General features: G+C 37.4%; 1 protein-coding gene across 1 annotated transcript in view; it reads left to right on the top strand.

The window, feature by feature from the left end:
- FAF1 (Fas associated factor 1) overlaps positions 1–17,858 on the top strand; it is a 147,057-nt gene that overhangs the window by 106,372 nt on the left and 22,827 nt on the right. The window contains exons 13-15 of the mRNA XM_054286164.1: positions 719–873; positions 9,781–9,917; positions 12,354–12,442. Of these exons, the coding sequence (XP_054142139.1) occupies positions 719–873; positions 9,781–9,917; positions 12,354–12,442 (381 nt within the window). The remainder of the gene's footprint in view (positions 1–718; positions 874–9,780; positions 9,918–12,353; positions 12,443–17,858) is intronic.

The following is a 17,858-nucleotide window of genomic DNA, read 5'->3' as shown; positions in this document are numbered from 1 at the left end:
GGGAATGGAAAGCTGTAATTTTCTGAATTATATTTATAATTCATTGAATGCCAGTTGCAGAATCACAGTCCTTAGCTAGCTCATAGTCTCCCTGTATATTTGCAGCCTGCTTTCTATGTTTACATGCACACAGACTTGTTTTCCAAAGGGTGGTCTGAGATTTTCATGGGGACGCAGCTGCTGGCAGTGAAGCTCAAGTTTTACTTGATAGGGTTCCAGAAGAACAGCACAGAATATTTTGCTTCCAGAGACCATAGACACCATCTCAACGTGTAGTGCCTCTTTTTTTTGGCTACAGAGGTGGTGATAGCAGTGCACTATCATTTTTTCATATGTTTTTTGTGGCAGATGCTGTCCAGTCAAGAGACATGTTTCTTGTTCATTGAAATGTTATTTTTATTGGGCAACAAACCAAAAAAGTTCACTCATTTCTTAGGTGTGTTAATAAGGTTTTTGTTTTACATTCATTGTTCTTTTCATATCCTAAGCACATAATATATTGTATAGTACTCAGAATATTAGGAAGATTTTGAGAATATTTAAAAATTGCAGGGATGAACCATTTGACTTGAAATCTGCTGATTATTTCTTGTGTTGAGATACTTGTCACCCTTGATAAATCCCATTGTGAGTACTAAAACACAAATCTGTAGCAGCAACTTTAAATTGTAAATTGCCTCAGTAACTTTTCACTCATCTCTTGTCACATTTTTTCCAGAGAAAGCTTCTTGCTATCTACCTCCACCATGATGAAAGTGTACTAACCAACGTCTTCTGCTCACAAATGCTTTGTGCTGAATCCATTGTCTCCTACCTGAGTCAGAACTTCATAACCTGGGCATGGGACATGACAAAAGAAGCAAACAGAGCAAGGTGAGACTCTTTGGACTCTGAGTGGAGCAGCTTTTCTCAGGAAGGCCCTTATCTCTGGCTATCAAATCTTATGGTGCTTTATATCTATTTGACCTAAAATTCATGCTCGTTCTCAGCTGATCAATGGAGCTAGCTTACATTCACTGAGAATTGGGCTGGCCTTGTGTTCATCACAAAGTGACTTCTTATTCCTCTGCAGGAAAAAGTAATTGAAAGAATTTTTTCTTTTCTTTTTTCAGTTTATTTTCAAACATCATTCTATATTCAAACATGTGCCTTCACAGTTATGCACTGCAGTGCCATGATAGTACATGGCATTAATTGTGTCTATGTTGGTGTAACTACATGAGAGCTCTCTGGGGTAGTAACTGTTGTTGTTAATGAAAATCTTATTTAAACAATAACATTTGTGTGATAATTTAGTATTAAGAACACATTATGCAAAATGTTAAACACTTGCAATTCCTATGAACTTTTTTGAACTACAGTTTTCTTACAGAAAATTCTTTTGGGAATGTTCAGATATTTTGGTTTTAATATAATAAAAAACCCCTATCTTATGTCTTAGAGAGACCATAATTTTGCTGATGAGTAAAGAAATTGAAACTGTATATTCCACCTCCTTCTACAACTTTTGTAGATTACTAACAAATTTTCTTAGTGTTATACTAAGGCCTCTCTCTTCTTTAGTTATTTATCAGTTGATCATGATCTACTGAAAGTAATGCTATTATTATTATTGTAACATTTAGAAATCAGACTTGTTTGGTTCTCTGACTGGACCTTATTTCACAACCTTTATTTACCCAGAAGATGACTGATCATGTCTTGCCAGGATAACATCCTATGTATGTTACAATAATTAGAGTTATTCTAATTTTTGACTGAAAAATGCAACCATCATTTGGCCTGGAATAAGATTGCCACTTCTTTACAAAATTCAAGTGATTATTGAGCAAGGAAATTGATACATTTATGTGTCTTTCTCTTGCGGATTACTAAAATAGAGCATTTATGCATTTCTAGTCTTCACTATATAAATTATAGTTAATATTTCTTTACTGAGGTGACCTTGGAGAGTGGAATAGTTTCTTTTTCTAATGTGCTTTTTAAATGACACTTGGTGTTTCTCAGGAATTCCTCACTTGACCTTCTGCATTTTGTCGTTGGAGGGATCAGCAGCAATGTTTCCAGTTCGAGTTATTCTAGAGAAGTGTAAAAGGTTATGGAAAAAAGCAGTTGCAAAAACAGATTAAAAGTTTCTGAAAAAGAAGAAAAGTAATAGAGGAAAAAGAAACATCTAGGTTCTTTCATAGGACCAAATACATAGACTGGAAAGTTGCTTAAGTCTTTTGGTATTGCCATTCATGGGCAGTAAGGAGCCTCCTCCTTTTCTTTTATCCCACAAGTTGGTGTAGAAGGAAACACTATTTCTAAACCATCTGTAGTGGCTAAGTTCAGTTGACTACCTGCTGTTCTATTGTCTGCTCTTCTATTTAATTCTCTAGTTTCTTTTATTTTACAATGACAAAAAATTGCAGTGTAGTTTCTTTTGAAAAACTGTGTTTGAGGGGTTTTTTATGACTAACGATCAACAGCCATGTAATTGCTTTGTTGTGTTTTACTAAAGAAATCTATTAAGTAGCACAACTTTGATACACTAGTAATAAGAGTTTGCAGGTTACACAGACACCTGTGGTGACCAAAGCGACAGAAGCTGCTTGTTAGAAAGAGCCTGTACAGCTGTGTCCTATTAACTCCTTATGACACTTCTTAAAACACAAAATAAAGGGCTTGTTTAAGGCTTTATAGCTGCTCTCAATGAACTTAGTCCCTGATTGTGCTGGACGATAGGGTTTTTAAGCCTTCATTTTTTTTTGCTTTCTGTTAACAACAACAAAGAAACTGTCATATTAACAGTGAGGTCAAAAAATAGTAAGGGGTAAACAAGGCATGCTGGCTCGAATTAGAATAATTTCTCAGTTGTGTTTAGTGTCACATCCTGCTCCTTAGACTGTGATTTCTTCAGAGGGGGCATGATGCTTCCTTCTCCCTTTGGAAAGTGCCAATGCACTGTGGGCATTCCCATAAATAAATACTCAGTCCCTCTGTTCAGTCACTACCCTTCGGTGACACAGTGACAGTGGTGTTGGAGCCCATTCTGTTCTCTAGCCCTATGAGCACAGTTAAATGCAGCTTTTTATTTGAATGCTGAGAAGACAACAGCAACAACAGGAGGAACTGGGTTTTGCCTGCTGGTGTAGCCCAAGAGCAGCTAATTTATACTCCTCCAATTGCATTGTAAAAATGCTGGAAAAGCCAGGGTGGGACAACAGAGGAATCAGGCTCACTTGATTTACAGCAGTCAACAGGGACAGCTCAATGTCAGTAGTAAAGACATGGTTTCAGTACTGTGGAATGGCATGAGTAAATTCAAACAGCTATAAAGACTTTCCTTTTATAAGCCAAAAAAATCTTCTGAAAGTTTTGATCCACGGATGTAATTCTATTCCAAAATTAGTCCTAATAGTTGTTTCCCATTTTCTCATTAATACAATGAGGGTCCATCCTGAACACTGTAGAACAAAACCAGCTCCAAATTTGTGTCATTTTCCCCAAATTTTAATGTTTGTCAGCTGACACTGATACAAGAATGTGCTTTAAAACCTGCATTAGTGTACAACAGCATGTTTCTTCTGGAATCTCTCAATCTTCATCTCCATTCCAACAAATTGAAGAGAGTCTGTAGGTAGGAGTAAAATGCTGTGAGAGCACTGGGTACCTGCCAGCAGCAGTGCAAGAGCATAAGCATTACAACTTTGGGAGTCAGATACTAAATATTTCTTTCTGCAGCCATGCAGGGCTGTTACTTTGTCAAAATGAAGGAGAAGTCTAGTTAATAAATTTGAGAGGAAGTTTTTTTGGCTTCCATGAGCTTTAATTGCCTCTGACATCAGGTTTGCAGTGAAGGGAGCAGTTTGAGTAAGTTCAATGATTATGAATTTTTTCATTAATCATAATAACATTATACTAAAGGGGAAATAAAATAAGTAGCATACATGAAGGGGGCATACATGAAATCGTTATCTCCTACAGTTTAGACTTCAGTTTAAGGAGCAACTCTTTGCAATATTCCTGTGACCTGTCAAAGGAAGAGAAAGGCCACAAAGCTACCCATATAAACAGGAAACATCTTTCCTGGATACAAGGAATATAAGGTGTGTGTGCATGTCTGTATATATATATATATATATACATATATCACTATATATATAGTGATATGTATACACACACATGCACACACACGTTATATTTCTACACACAGCATTTGCAAACACTGATAATGCATAATATTAAGAGCTTTCCAGCACACATGGTGTTTGTTAAGCAAAGCCAAAACCATAAGACAACAACTCAAAAATCTTTAGCATCTTTTTAGCTTTTGATATCATTGCCCTTGGGCACCGTATTTCAAGGTCTTGCCAGTTTTGCTCTGATGACAGGTATTTGTTAGTTTTAATGTTCAAATGATAGTTTTTCACTTCGCTTAAGCTTAGGAAAGAGTTAATTGACTAAAGTGCTTCTCAGCAGCAGGTTGTCTTCACCTGCAATTTCCATCATCAAGTGATTAGCCATATTCACAGTTGCTGACCCTTAATTCTAACCTACTGAATGATGCATGCCTGGATGAAGACCAGTTGACCATATTACTCCAGCTCCCCAATCCCATTTGATCCTTCAGCAAATATATTGCAGGTGTGGGGTCTGTGAGAGCGGGAGGAGGTGAGTTAATTTCTCACTGCCTCTTCAGGAGTGACCACAGCTTCTCTATATGTTGCTTGCAAAACTGTTGGACGTGTTCTTCTGGCAGTAAATCCGTAACAGGTTTCACAGAGTGGTGTGAAAACCTTTTCTATTGTATTCTGCAATTTTTTATTTAATTTACTTTAATAGCAATACAGTGCCAGTCAATAAAAACAGGTCAGAAGTCTAATTAATGTTTTAAAAATAAAGGTTCTCAAACACCAGGCGAGTTTGTCATTTTCTGTATGGTTTGTTTTGAGGAGGAAGAGGAAAGAAGGTGAGGAGGGAACCCTTCTGTTCCATGATTACATCCCACCCGCTCATTTTCTCCTTTTCTCCTTTGCTTTTGATTTTAGTGGCGGTCTTAACAGAATGTCAAGATCAATTTGCAGCATGGTTTAACTCAAGGTTTGCATTCTGCCAGCAGCAATTGTCCCACTGAACAATGCCGTGTGTTCTTGTAACTTCAGAAGCTTTTAGAAGGCTCATGGCAAGGGCAGCATCTAATGACTTTATTAGTGTAGGGTTTCAAAATGGACTCGGTAATTGTTCGCATCTCTTTGTCATTTAGTCATAATTACTGCATGGAATTGTTCAGGGTTGCACTTGTGAATAGTTTCCTAATAGCACTGAAACGAAGGGAAAAAAGGGAAAGGATAAAAGGTGATTGTCTCTTTAGATGGAGAACAAAACAGCCTGTATATAGATGATGGTTAAACTGTTTATTATACACCCACCAGAAAAGGTAAACTATCCCTGCTTAAATATTTATGTGCTTCAAGGTAATTTCATGTTAGTAATCTAAAAATGTCCAAATTTGGAAAACTGAAAATCAGCAGAGAATGCATTTTGATCTGGTCGTGATTAGGAAGATATGGATGTCTGTAATAGCCAACTATAAATAGAAAGCAGCCTCTCTGATGTTATCAAGATTTTCAGTCCTTTAGCAATGTTTTAAGGTCATATGAGAAAAATAGTTATTAAACCCAAGGAATTAATTAAACTGATAGATTTGTAAGCATATGTTTTAAGTCCCCACTCTAAAACAAAATCTCAAAGAATGTTCTATCCCACTGTACTCAAACTGCAACCTAGTTGATTAAGCTTGAACAGAAAAGGTGAAAAAATAAAACTTTTTTGTGTCCTGTGCAAAAGACGTGAAGGCAGAGGAACAGGTGGTCAAGACAGATTTGTTGTGCTGGTTTGAGGAAGGATTTGGTTGTATTCTCTTATTATTTGTTTCCTCTGCTGTATTTGTGCAATCTTTCCTCCAGTTTGGACACTCTCATTGACCTTACAGAATTGTGTTTTACTTCTCAGGGTGATTCTTTGACTTGTGAAGATTAATCGGAATTCCCTGACTTCTGATGTGCTTCTAGCTTCTCTCACTTTACCAACATTTGTAAAGTAACCAAACACACTGTCTGTCCTTATCTAGGCTATTATTAAATCTGTATATTAAATCTACCTGTGGCAAGCCTTGGATTTTCCTTAGGAAACCATACAGTACATAATGGATGATATTGAAAGTGCATCTTGTGTGTTCCATTCTTTGTGCAGTGCTCTAGCAAGGGGTCGAGGTATATTTTATTTATACTTTCACCAGTGACTTTGTCTGGTGTCCAAGGATGGACTAAAGGGTTTCTAGAGTTCTGTGGTTTACACTGAATCTGGTTGAACCTTTCAGGGTGGGAGTCAGATCTTACATGTTTTAGGAGGAGATGGATGTAGGCTTTCCTTTTGCATAAAGTGGATAAAATCATGCTCTTTTAACATCTGAATCAGGTGTTTAGCATGTGGATCCTGAAGGTGATACCCACATAATTTGATTTAGGCTGCTGTATACATCTTTAAAACATGCCTTGTGTCTCTGCTCCTTGTGTTTGAGGTACAGCCCTATCAATGTGGGTAAAGCAGTAACTCTGAATTATGGACAGCAAGATTATTTTAATATGCCAATTCAGGACCTCAGCTTTTACTCTTTTAAAAATGTAAATACCTAATACAAAAATGTTATTTTTACATTAACATTTTAATGAGTCTTATGTTGACTTTGCACATTATATAATTATTATTAAAAATAATCAGAAACCTCGCATATTTAATATTCATAATTGTTTTCCTCATGCTCAGCAAAGAAGTTACTTTTTTTCCAAACCCATTTCTGAAATGTTAAAGGCTGTTAAAGTTGGCTTTGGGAATTATCTAGTCATAAATAAATCACACTTTTTTGGCTCAAAGTCATCCACTTTGTGTTCTAAAAGGAAATAGGTCTTTTAGAAGAGATTGTCAGATTTCTACTCCTGCTGATTTTTGAGGAGAACCTTAGGCTAAGAACATACAGCAAAACCATCTCCAGTGCAGCCTTTCTGTCCTGCTGGAAAGTCCTTTCCAAGAAGTGTAGCGGGCACCATGTGCCAAAAGGCCTCACTGTAGGAGGAAACTTTTCCAAAGTTTTCCCTTCAGTGCATAAAAATAAAAAGTAACTTCAGGAATTTATATGAGTAAGGCTGTAACAAATAACCAGATCTTTGTTATTTCTGTTGTTACAGAAAGTAAAGAAAATCTAGAATACTGTGAATACTATAAAGATCTAAAATACTATGAATTTTTTAGTATTTATTTTGGATGCATTTTTCCATACATTTGAGAGCTGATTTCTCTCTTTATGGAAGAGAATTTGACCTTAGGTGCACTAGACATTTGCTAAGACAATTGTTAAATAACACTAAGGGGCTGGGAAGAGGGTAAGAAAAGCAATGAGAGCTTGCAATTTTATTTTTTTTTTTAACATACAAGAAGTATTCAAAATGTAGCACCAAGTGTGCCTCTGCACATTCCAGGAGCATACTACAGTGTGCAAGATGCAACCCTTTTCCCTGGAGGGACATCTGTCTCTTTGATGGACTCCACAGGGGCCTTTTCTGGCAGCTCTGGAGATGCCACTGAGAGATCTGGCACACTTCTGTTTAGATGAAAGTAAGAAAATCCTGTGCAAGTGATGTACAGAGTAAGATACTGGATATGGCACCAAGTTGTTTTGGTCCTGCTCACTTCTAACAGAAAATGTTATCATGGAGGAAACTTTTTTCCCCCCTTTTTTCTGGTTAGGAATCTGCAAGTAAAAAGGTCTACAAATACAAAATCAGTAAGGGCAGAAAATGGGAAAAAGTAATTCTTCATTAGGAATTCTTTGAATGCAAAACCTATACCTACAAAAGCATATTTTTGGACTGAGTTGTTGGTTGACTTAATACAAAATAGACTTTAAAAAAAAATCAACAAACCAGCACCTTTGACTAGTACAACTAGGACTGTAGGAGTCGCTTTAGTTTTGTTCCTTCTAAGCATTATTCTCTACAGCACTTCCTCACTTCCAGTTTAATATTTTCCATGAAACTTCAGTGCTTTTCTTCTGTGCTGTGCTGAAGACTGTTAAACAGTTTTGATACACAAGTCTAGGAATTCAGTTCAATTGTCCTCTGCCTTTATTGCTTCCAGGGGTGAAACCTTGAACTCACATAAGTAATTTTCATTTTGCTGTGGAGGATCACCACTGACTTCTGTGAGGCCAACATTTCACTTACCTGCTCCCACCTTGAAAGGAAAACATCAAAAGCCATTATTTATCAGAAGAGTTGATCTGTCCAGACTTTACAGATGCTGTTTTATCCTTACCAGATGTTACGTGTCTGTGTCGCTGTTTCTGATAGAGCAGAGTTTGTTCAGCTTTTTGATGTCTTCTTTGTGGCTGATTGTTCTGAGTTGAAAAATCCAGAGAATCAGGGAGTAACACTTATGGCTTTGAAATACTTGCTTGCCACCCCCACCCATTGCCTTCCATCCAAATTCTCTCTGAGATTTTTTTAGTACTTCAGGTGCATCAAATAAGCCCAATGCTGTACTTGGCAGAATTATGAATTTTTAGCCATTTTATTGGATACAATATATATATTGATTTAAAAAGTCACATTTTGAATCTTTTCCGTTTCTTTGAGAAGAAATTACTTGGAACACCTGATATTTTAATGCAGCTTGTCTTTTCAAATAGATTTGGCTTCTAATGCATGTGACAACGGGACTTTGCTCTTCAGTTAGAGCATACATTTCAGAGTAGTTGTTACCTAAAATATTATCATAAGGCATAAGAAAACACACGATTTAAGTTGCCTTTCATGAACATAATTAAGAATTAATAAGCCTGTACCAGTGGCTAGTCCTCAGAATTTCCACTGTTTTGCCTTTTGTGACCCGTGTTATTAAAAGTCCATTATTTTTACAGACTTTATTAAATTGGATCTTATTAAAGCATTCTATATTTGCATTTGGTCTTTCATAATTCATTATTATTATGACATTTACTTTTTACCATCAGATCTGAAAACATATCATAAGCTACCCTTTTCTCTTGAAAGAAATGCTAATTTCAAACAGTCCTTTAATGGAAGAGAAAAGCTTTATCAGTTTTTTCATTTATTCAAGATCGTGTTAAGAATACTAATGTTAGACTTCTGTATGCTAATATCTAAGAGCTTTTTTTGGTCAAAAGCTTAGAATTATTGTTTTTTAGACCACTCTGCTAAGTGTGTCACTGGCAGGGCACTGGTATAAAAGAAAATACAATTCTGAAGTACCATGTTTTAATTCTGTGACTGATAAAACCAGTTTCTTGATCTTTCATTATTAAATTATGCTTTTGTATGAAATTTACTATTTTAATACTTCACCATGTTTATTGGATTGTCGCTCTACTTAGTTTCTCTTCAGAAGTTTTAAACAATTGATTCAGCTTTATTGTTTTGGGGAGTAGTTTTGAATCATAGTCTTCACATAGTGTAACAGGAAATAGAATTCTCCATGAAATAAATCACTGTCTCAACCAGCTGTTAATTTTTTTAATTTAGACAACCTGGACTCTATCATGTTTATAAATATTATAATAATTTAGTTATAAAAAGAGATAAAGAGCTCTGGAACTGAATGCAGAATGTGTTAAACAGTAGGTAACATGCAGTTAAACTTCTGAATTTAGCATAATTATTTTTTTTAACTTAACTTTAAAAAATCTTCTACAATGCTAACCATTTATTTCTTCCCCCACAGGTTTCTGACAATGTGCACTAGACATTTTGGGAGTGTTGTAGCCCAAACCATTCGAACTCAGAAGACAGACCAGTTTCCACTTTTCCTTATTATTATGGGAAAACGATCATCTAATGAAGTGTTGAATGTAATACAAGGTACAGTTCTTTAGATTACAGAGATTCCTTATGTGAGTATTGAAACTGTTATAAGAGGTCTTTGCTAACTGTTTGTCTTTTAAGATGTCCAGAATATCAATTTATTACACAAAACACACTTTAAGTTGCCAGGGTATAATTATCTACTACTCATAAATGTATTAATTAGCATGGTGTTAGAGATTGGAGTTGACATGACTTGAGTAGAATTATAGTTTACATTTTTCTTTTATTTTTTTAAGTGGAAACTCAATTTCCTGAAGAAAGAGCTACACTTAGTTTTCTAAATTTATATTCAGATACATTCCTGATTTCCAGAGGATCTTTGCTGCACTTTTTGCATAGTGCCAGAATGCATTTGGTTCCTTGTGTGTAGTTCCTTGTTAATACCTGGACTTCTGTTGCTAATATTTGGACATGAGTTGTTTCTTCAGACCTGCCTGCAGCATTAAGATCCCCAAATCAGGTCAGGATTGAAATTCCTAATACAATCTCACATAAATGAAGTTTTCTGGTTTACATGAGCAGTTCTTTCTGGTGTAACCATTCCTCTGATTTCACTGCCACCAACGTGAATTAGATGTGGAGTGTTGCCCTCTGACTGCTGTTCTCAGTAACTCTTCAAATTAGAGCACATCAAAGAATGGCTGCCTCTCATTTCTTCTGCTTTCTCCACAAGTTTGCCTTCATGACACTGTGTCCTCATTTTTTTTATTGCTTATATCTGGCAATCTTTATTGTAATCTCATTTTCCTGAGGAAATTCAGCCTCAGGAAATGCTGCCTTTTGCAGACAAGCATTAGTGTTTCTTTTTGCATCTGGGATTAATAATTTTCTTGAGGAATCTGCAGTGGACAAAATGGTTATTTTTGCATGGATTTTGTCTCCTCAGTGCAAGGTACAGCACAACACTAATTCATGGTATGAATGTCTGTAATTTATAAAACATATTTCATAGGTTTCACAGGTTATTTCATGGAAATAGTCTTATAAATAGCTTGGTTTTCTGACTCTGCAGTACAGTTCAGAACCTTTACCATCCCACTGAAGTCACTGGGGCTACTGACTTAAATTACTTAACTCCTTTAGCAGCAATTCAAAGTCATCATACAATGCAGCTTAATCCAGATTATTTAATGGCATGAGTTAAATTTTAATGACTTGTGAGGTTTTCTGCCATCTTTTGCACTAAACTAAAACAATCCCCTATTGTAGCCTTACTTAAATTCATCCTTTAACAAAAATCACACAATCTCTGCTTGTTATTTTCCCAGGAATGGGGACACTGGTATCTTTTAACAATACTGCCTCGATGAATGGTAGCCTCTGAAGTCCTGCATGTTGTAGCATGTGGGATAACATTTTCTGCTAAGGTAGCAAATGTTAGAAATGGGAACAATGAGGGCCTTTCAGGGCTGGGTGAGAAGGCATGTTGACAGAAGAGATACAACTATATAGAAACCTAAGACCCCATTGGTGTTTATTGAAATGCAGACTGTCTTAGTTTGCTTTTGATTTTTACTTTTTTCCTGGGGTTGGAAACTATGGGGACAGTCTTGTTTTCTTTAGTGGTGCTTGTTCTGCTGGGGTCCAACAGCTGCTTGGGCTGGCAGATGTTAAGACTTCATAGTTTGTGACCATTTCTCATGGTTTAAAATCTTCTAACTACTATGACAAGTGGCTTTAATGGGTAGTCTAGTCTTCAGTTTAAAAAGAGAAACCAAAGAATCCATCTTGGTGGGAAATTAAAGTAATCTTTCAGTCTTAATGAAGACTGGAGGCACCCTGGAAGGAAAACATGGGGAAGTATCTGTTTTCCTATGGATGTGTTCTATTTCATGACACACACATGGATGACAGAATTTTCCACTTCAGTAGCTTTGCAAGTAAATAGACTGAAGAAAATGTAGTATTTGAAATTTTATTACTAGTTATATCCAAATAAAACATGGATCTATTTTGTCACATCTATTCAATCATTGTTTTGTGGATTTTCCATTGTTTTAAACCAATCCACTTGGATGCTGTTGCAAACATCCTACCTTGTGTTGCCTGCCCAAGCAGTTGCTTTGGTCTCCCTGGGAATTTTAAAACTGTAAAATCAATTTCACATAAGGGAATCCCAGATCTACTGCTTTCCTTTAACATCAGTGACTAAAAGACAAAAAAGAGTTAATTTATACAAGCATAAAAGCAATTGTTCAGATTTGCACCATCTGAAATTCTAACCTGTGATCAACCTTTGTAAAAATAATTTTGAGTTTTCGGTAAAAAGGTGAGCTGAAAGCATTCTACTGAGATATTTTCATTTTCTACTCTTGTCTTTATTTTTTTTTTCCTAGTCTGGCTATTTCTTATGGATTAATTTTAAAATGACTTCTTTTTTGTTTAATAACTTTAATGAAATGAAGTTCAGCTATCTTCCTTTGTTGCTAGGTAACACAACAGTGGATGAGCTAATGATGAGGCTGATGGCTGCAATGGAGATCTTCAGTGCCCAGCAGCAGGAAGACATAAAGGATGAGGTGAGACTGAAAGTTGCTGCAGATACCTCCTGCCTTCCACTAATCACTGGGGATGTAAATTAACCAGATGTTTCTTTAGCCAGTGGAGTTGGGGGTGATGTGTTTTAGTGTCTCTTCCATTGTCAGAAATTAAGGAGGTAAAGTCTCCTTTGTGTATTTGGCTCTCAGAACAACTCCTCCTTTTTGGTCTTGTCATTTTCAGTTTCTTTCCTTTTTCTGAACATAGTCACCAGTGACTGGTTACATTATAGTGATATTATGGAGCTTAATATGCTCATACAAGGAAAATTATCAGAATTTTTGCCACAAACTCCAAGTCATAGGTAGAAAACAAAAATAGATTAATATATCTTAAATGGATATATTAATATATCTTAAATGGATATGTCTATTTAAAAGGGAGCTGAAACCAACTTTAACCAGTATACCATTACTGAACCACCACTCAGAGTGATGCAGAATGCATTAATGATTACAAGACTTCTCACAACCAGTGTTTCAATTACACAGAAGCAGACAAAGTGAGTTACACAGCTGAAAGATCTTTATCTGTTACTCTGTAAATTAAGAGTGACATTTTTAGGTAATGAAGTTCTTAGGAATTTGTAATAATAGGTGTGTTGCCATTCAAGATTATTCTTATCCTGTTGTATAGACATTGATTGACAATAATTCATGAAACACATTCTTCACATTTAAATCTTGTATCTCATTAGTACAAGATTTACTGACTATAATATGAAGGCACATTATCTGCACAATATCTGTCATTCACTTTTTCTTCTTTTTTTATGCTACCTGTAATTCATTGGTAAAGAAATTGACTTTAATTTTGTTAATACTGAACACAAATTTAAATATGAGGATTACAACAAAAATCCAAGGCACAATATAACTACATTTTTTATTGCATTTTAACAGGAGTGTCTTGAGTATGGAAGGTTTTTTAATGCTTTAGTAAGAAGGTGAAATTTACATCACAGATGAGCTCCAAGAGAGGTTCAGAATTAAAAACTATACAAGCTGATAAAAAGGAAGAAAACTGAGGGAAACAAAAGCGTATAAAGTCAGAGAGATAAGAGCAAACAAGGGGTAGGAGAAGAAAGTAGAAGTGATGGTATTGGAACAGAGTGAGGACCAGGACACCAGCCCAGACCCAGAGCCAGGAACTGGCTCCTGTCCTGGGCTGCTCTTTGTCCTTCCCTGGGTGGCCAAGAGCAGTGACAGTGACAGTTCAGTGCCCACATGGGATTGTTGTCTCCTGGCTTCTTTCCCCAAGTGCCCTACCCATCTAGGGAGAATGGAAAATTGATTTTTATACTTTTCTCCAATATCTACCTTTGTCCAAGTCTCCTATAGTCTTTTGTTTTTCTGTCGCTGAAGGCACCGGTGACATTTCTTCCCAACAGGAGCTTTTTCTAACACACTTTGACATTCAGAAAAGTGATGGAAAATTTCATAAACTTTGGGGGCAGCTTTCCAGACACTATGGGTTCTATACACAAATAGGATATTTACTTACACCTTGGCTCCACTCGTTACAAGCACACTGAAAAGGTGATCTCAGACACTTTGCCTTTGAAGCAGGAAGTTTTCAAAACAAAAAATAACCTTGCTTTATGAAATTACTATTCCAGAGAGGGAGTATTTGACAAGCAGTTTGTACTCAACAGAGAGCTTCAGCCTGAAAACAAAATATTGCCTTTTTGTGGTTAGCTACATAACATGTAGCTTTCTTGTAAGCCTTGTTCTTGACAACTTCAAGTGTTCAAACATCAACACCTTTTCTTGCTTAAGATCTTACTGCAATTGGTGCATTTTTTTCCCAAATATTACAATAGCAAACAGGATACAGAGTCCGGTTTCTGTTACTGTTTTCTTAATGGCAACAATAAGTCATCATAAAACCACAAGAAGATAAGCAGAAAATTCTTTTGTGCTTTAAAAAGAGGAGTCATCAGTGTAGCATTGCTGTAAACAGAAGTGTGTTTGAGAGAGAACCAGAACTGGAAAACATTTATAAAGGACAGCATGAAGTCAGTAATGAGTGAGTTTATGCAGCTGAAATTCTCAAGCACTTGAAAGCTTCCAGCACAGCCATTGCACAATCCTGTTTGGCACAGTGTGTTTTGCAGTGCCCTCTGATGGTTATTTGGGTACAGGAGGACTGGTCCCACTCCAGCTGCTGGTCCAGGTGTTCAGCTGAAGTTGGCTGTAGCTACAGGAGCTCCCTGTCACTGAGCATCTGCTGGGGGTATAGGTGGGATGCTCAGAACAGCTTTACCAACTTACCTCACCTGAGTGAGCCAACTCATCAGCTGCTGGCACTAATAGTGTGCTAAGCTAGATCCTGTGCTTTTGTATACGTGTATTGGTAAAATTTACCAGTTTAGCCTCATAAGTGTCAAGTGCTAAAATGCCATCACTTAACTAGCAGTTGGTTTTAATTTTTAGATTTGTGTGTTATGTTCTTACATAATTTCCAAAGAAATACTTTAAAAACATTGGGATGCACATGTGTACTTACAGTAACCCAACACAACTGTCCTGGTGTGTAACTTCTGCAGCTGTTTTCTCTCCCAAGTTTCCTTCAAGGGAGATCAGCCTCCTGTCCCACTCCTTTCCCTGCCTCTCCAGGGTCCTGGGTCAATCATGAGCTGTTGCTGTGCTGGCCAGATGACATTTTGGAAACCTCTGCCTCTTTTGGACCATGCTGTTGATGTGCCATTGTACATACACAGTCTAGGTGTCTGTTTTTATAATTTTGCTCCTAAAATTGCTTTAAGAATAAGCCACAAACTGCAAAACTGAATTAGCGGAACACTGATGGGCTCACAGGGCTCTTCTGATTAGGCCAATGAATAATTCAGTTGTGGGTTCAGTGACCATCACCAGTGAAGCCTCTGGGCCAGGATACAGCCCCACCTTTCCCAGTGCAGTCAGGTCTGGGGACTGAAGTCCAACCTCAAGCTGTGTATGCAGAATTATTCTGCAGCTGCACTAGTGATTCCCTGCATCTGATGGATATGTTTTCTTTTTCTAATCATGTTTACTCCCCTGGACACTTCTTAAGGAGTTGACACCCCAGCTACTGCTCAGGCAGTGGGGTTTTGCAGAGGGAATAAATGTCATTAAGGAGTTTCTCCTGTTGGTAAGAGAGGGTGTCTCAGAGCAGGGATAACCAGGCTCTGCCACTGTTAATCAAGGTGTGCACTGAGATTTTTCGGACACTGACTTTGAAAAGAGTGTGTAGTATCAGTTCCTCTTGGGTATCAGTTCCTCTTAAGTGTCAAGGCCTGGTGCTGGACTTAGGAAAACAATAGTTGTAAAATATTCTACGCCCTGGAATGTCCATTTTTAAACACCCTGTGAGCTTGCTTGCTTTAGTTGGATAGTTAAATAATCATCTCAGTGTGGCGTGATGGGCCTGAATAGATCCGAGTTAGTTCCTTTGTGAGATTAATGTGAAGAGATCTGTGATTAAATCCTGGCATTACAGCACAACACACCTGTTCTGGGCTGATCCTCAACATTTTTTCTTCATTGCCTGAGGAGGAGGCTTCTCAAAGGATTACAGTAACACTTTTTGACAAGCTTATACAGGGCGGAGTTTTCATGTAATGACAGGGCTCATTTGATGATGCCCAGTAATGCATTTTTTATTTTTGCTGTCAACATTTATTACTGTAAAAGAAATGACTGTTACACAGCTGGTCCAACTTGTCCACATTTAAGTAACAGTAGGTCTCTGGTCGTGTTTATTTTTGTCATTATGCAACACTGGCACTCCTGCTCTTGGATTAGACATCAAGGTGGAAATACCCACAGCTGCTTCAGAGACTTTCTTATTTTTATAAATACCAATTGAAACCTTTCATTCACTTTAAACTATGTCTGCCAGCACACTGCTCTGTAGTGTCAAAGAGAGACACTTAAGAATTTTTAAACTGGAAAAACTGCTGTGAACAGACTGTGAAGATCAGCTGTAGAAAACTGTAGGCCTGCAGAGTCACCATCCTTCCTCTCTGTCCTTGGCTGACATCTCTTTCCTAGATAACTTCTAGAGCTTGAGGAACACATAGATCCTTCCTCACTAATATCTGGATGGGGATTTAAAAAACACGTGAAGGAAAACCAAAACTCCAAAATGGCAGCATAAATTCTTTTTTCCCTTTTCCCTGCCACAGCACTTTGGGGCTTTAGTGGCCAGGTGATATTTTCATAGCTATCACCATGTCTTCTCCTCCTCTTCTGCCTCACTGCTGTCAAATGTAGGGGAAATGCTTCCATCAGCTCTGCAAGTTTCTTCTTTGAAGTTTCTGCTAGGGACTGAAGCTCTGCTGTAGATCAGTAGAAATCAGGCATCTGAATATCTTGGGTAATCTGTGTTCCATCCAACACTGTCATGTGTATCATGGTGTATAGTATTTGCACAACAAGAGATTATGAGAATACACGAAATTCATTAAATTCCAAAGCACAAAAGCATGATGGTGATGACAGCCGTCTAGCAAAGATTGGGATTTAACCCCTCAGAAATCTAATTAGCACATTTACTAATTATTACTAGTTATAACTAATTAAACTACAGTAATCAAAATTTGTTTGATTAATTTTTCTGATTTTGTGTTTGTAATGTGATAGCAGCCCATTGAGCATTCCCATGGCCACACACACCCCAGTGTGTGAATTTATAGCATGGTTAGAGCCTTGGCAAAGTGCAAGGCAATGGGAGAGGAGGAGAGAGGAGAGGAGAGGAGAGGAGAGGAGAGAAAGAGAAGAGAAGAGAAGAGAAGAGAAGAGAAGAGAAGAGAAGAGAAGAGAAGAGAAGAGAAGAGAAGAGAAGAGAAGAGAAGAGAAGAGAGAAAAAATATCTTTAACCCCAGTGGATTTTAGGCTGTACATGTTGATGGCTCCAGTCAGTGAATATTCAGCCCAGCTGGGCAGATGTATCAGGACTGGCTGGCTCTTTTCTCACAGAAAGACACTGCAGTATTCCTTGAAGATTTTGGGTTTGGTTTTCTTTTTGTCACTTGAATTAATTCCAAAACTGGAATCTGGAGCTGAGCTTTCAGCCTTCAGTGTGGACAGGCAGGATCCTGTGGTGGTTCTGTGCTGCTCTGCCCCTCACCCTGCCCCATCCTGCCTCCTCCTGTGGTTCTGCCGCCACTAAAACTTCCATTTGCTTTGTCCTTGTCGTTCCCATACACCCCACACACTCTGTGTACACTTTTTCCTGCCATATATTCCCCATCATGTATGTTTAAGTTATACAGTGTGCAAGTCTGTCATCTTAGTGAGTCAAATTAATGCCTTTCTTGCCCTGGTTTGTTTGGACAAAGGGGTGTTTCTCTTTAACGCTCCCATGAATAGCCTTAAGCATTTGCAGATTTTAATTTCAGGAGTGGTTCAGTGA

The sequence above is a fragment of the Melozone crissalis genome, unplaced genomic scaffold, assembly GCF_028551555.1.
Source record: "Melozone crissalis strain CALT ecotype California unplaced genomic scaffold, PUWL_Pcris_2 ptg000045l_1, whole genome shotgun sequence".
Lineage (NCBI taxonomy): Eukaryota > Metazoa > Chordata > Aves > Passeriformes > Passerellidae > Melozone > Melozone crissalis.
This window is presented reverse-complemented; position numbering and strand designations above follow the sequence as displayed.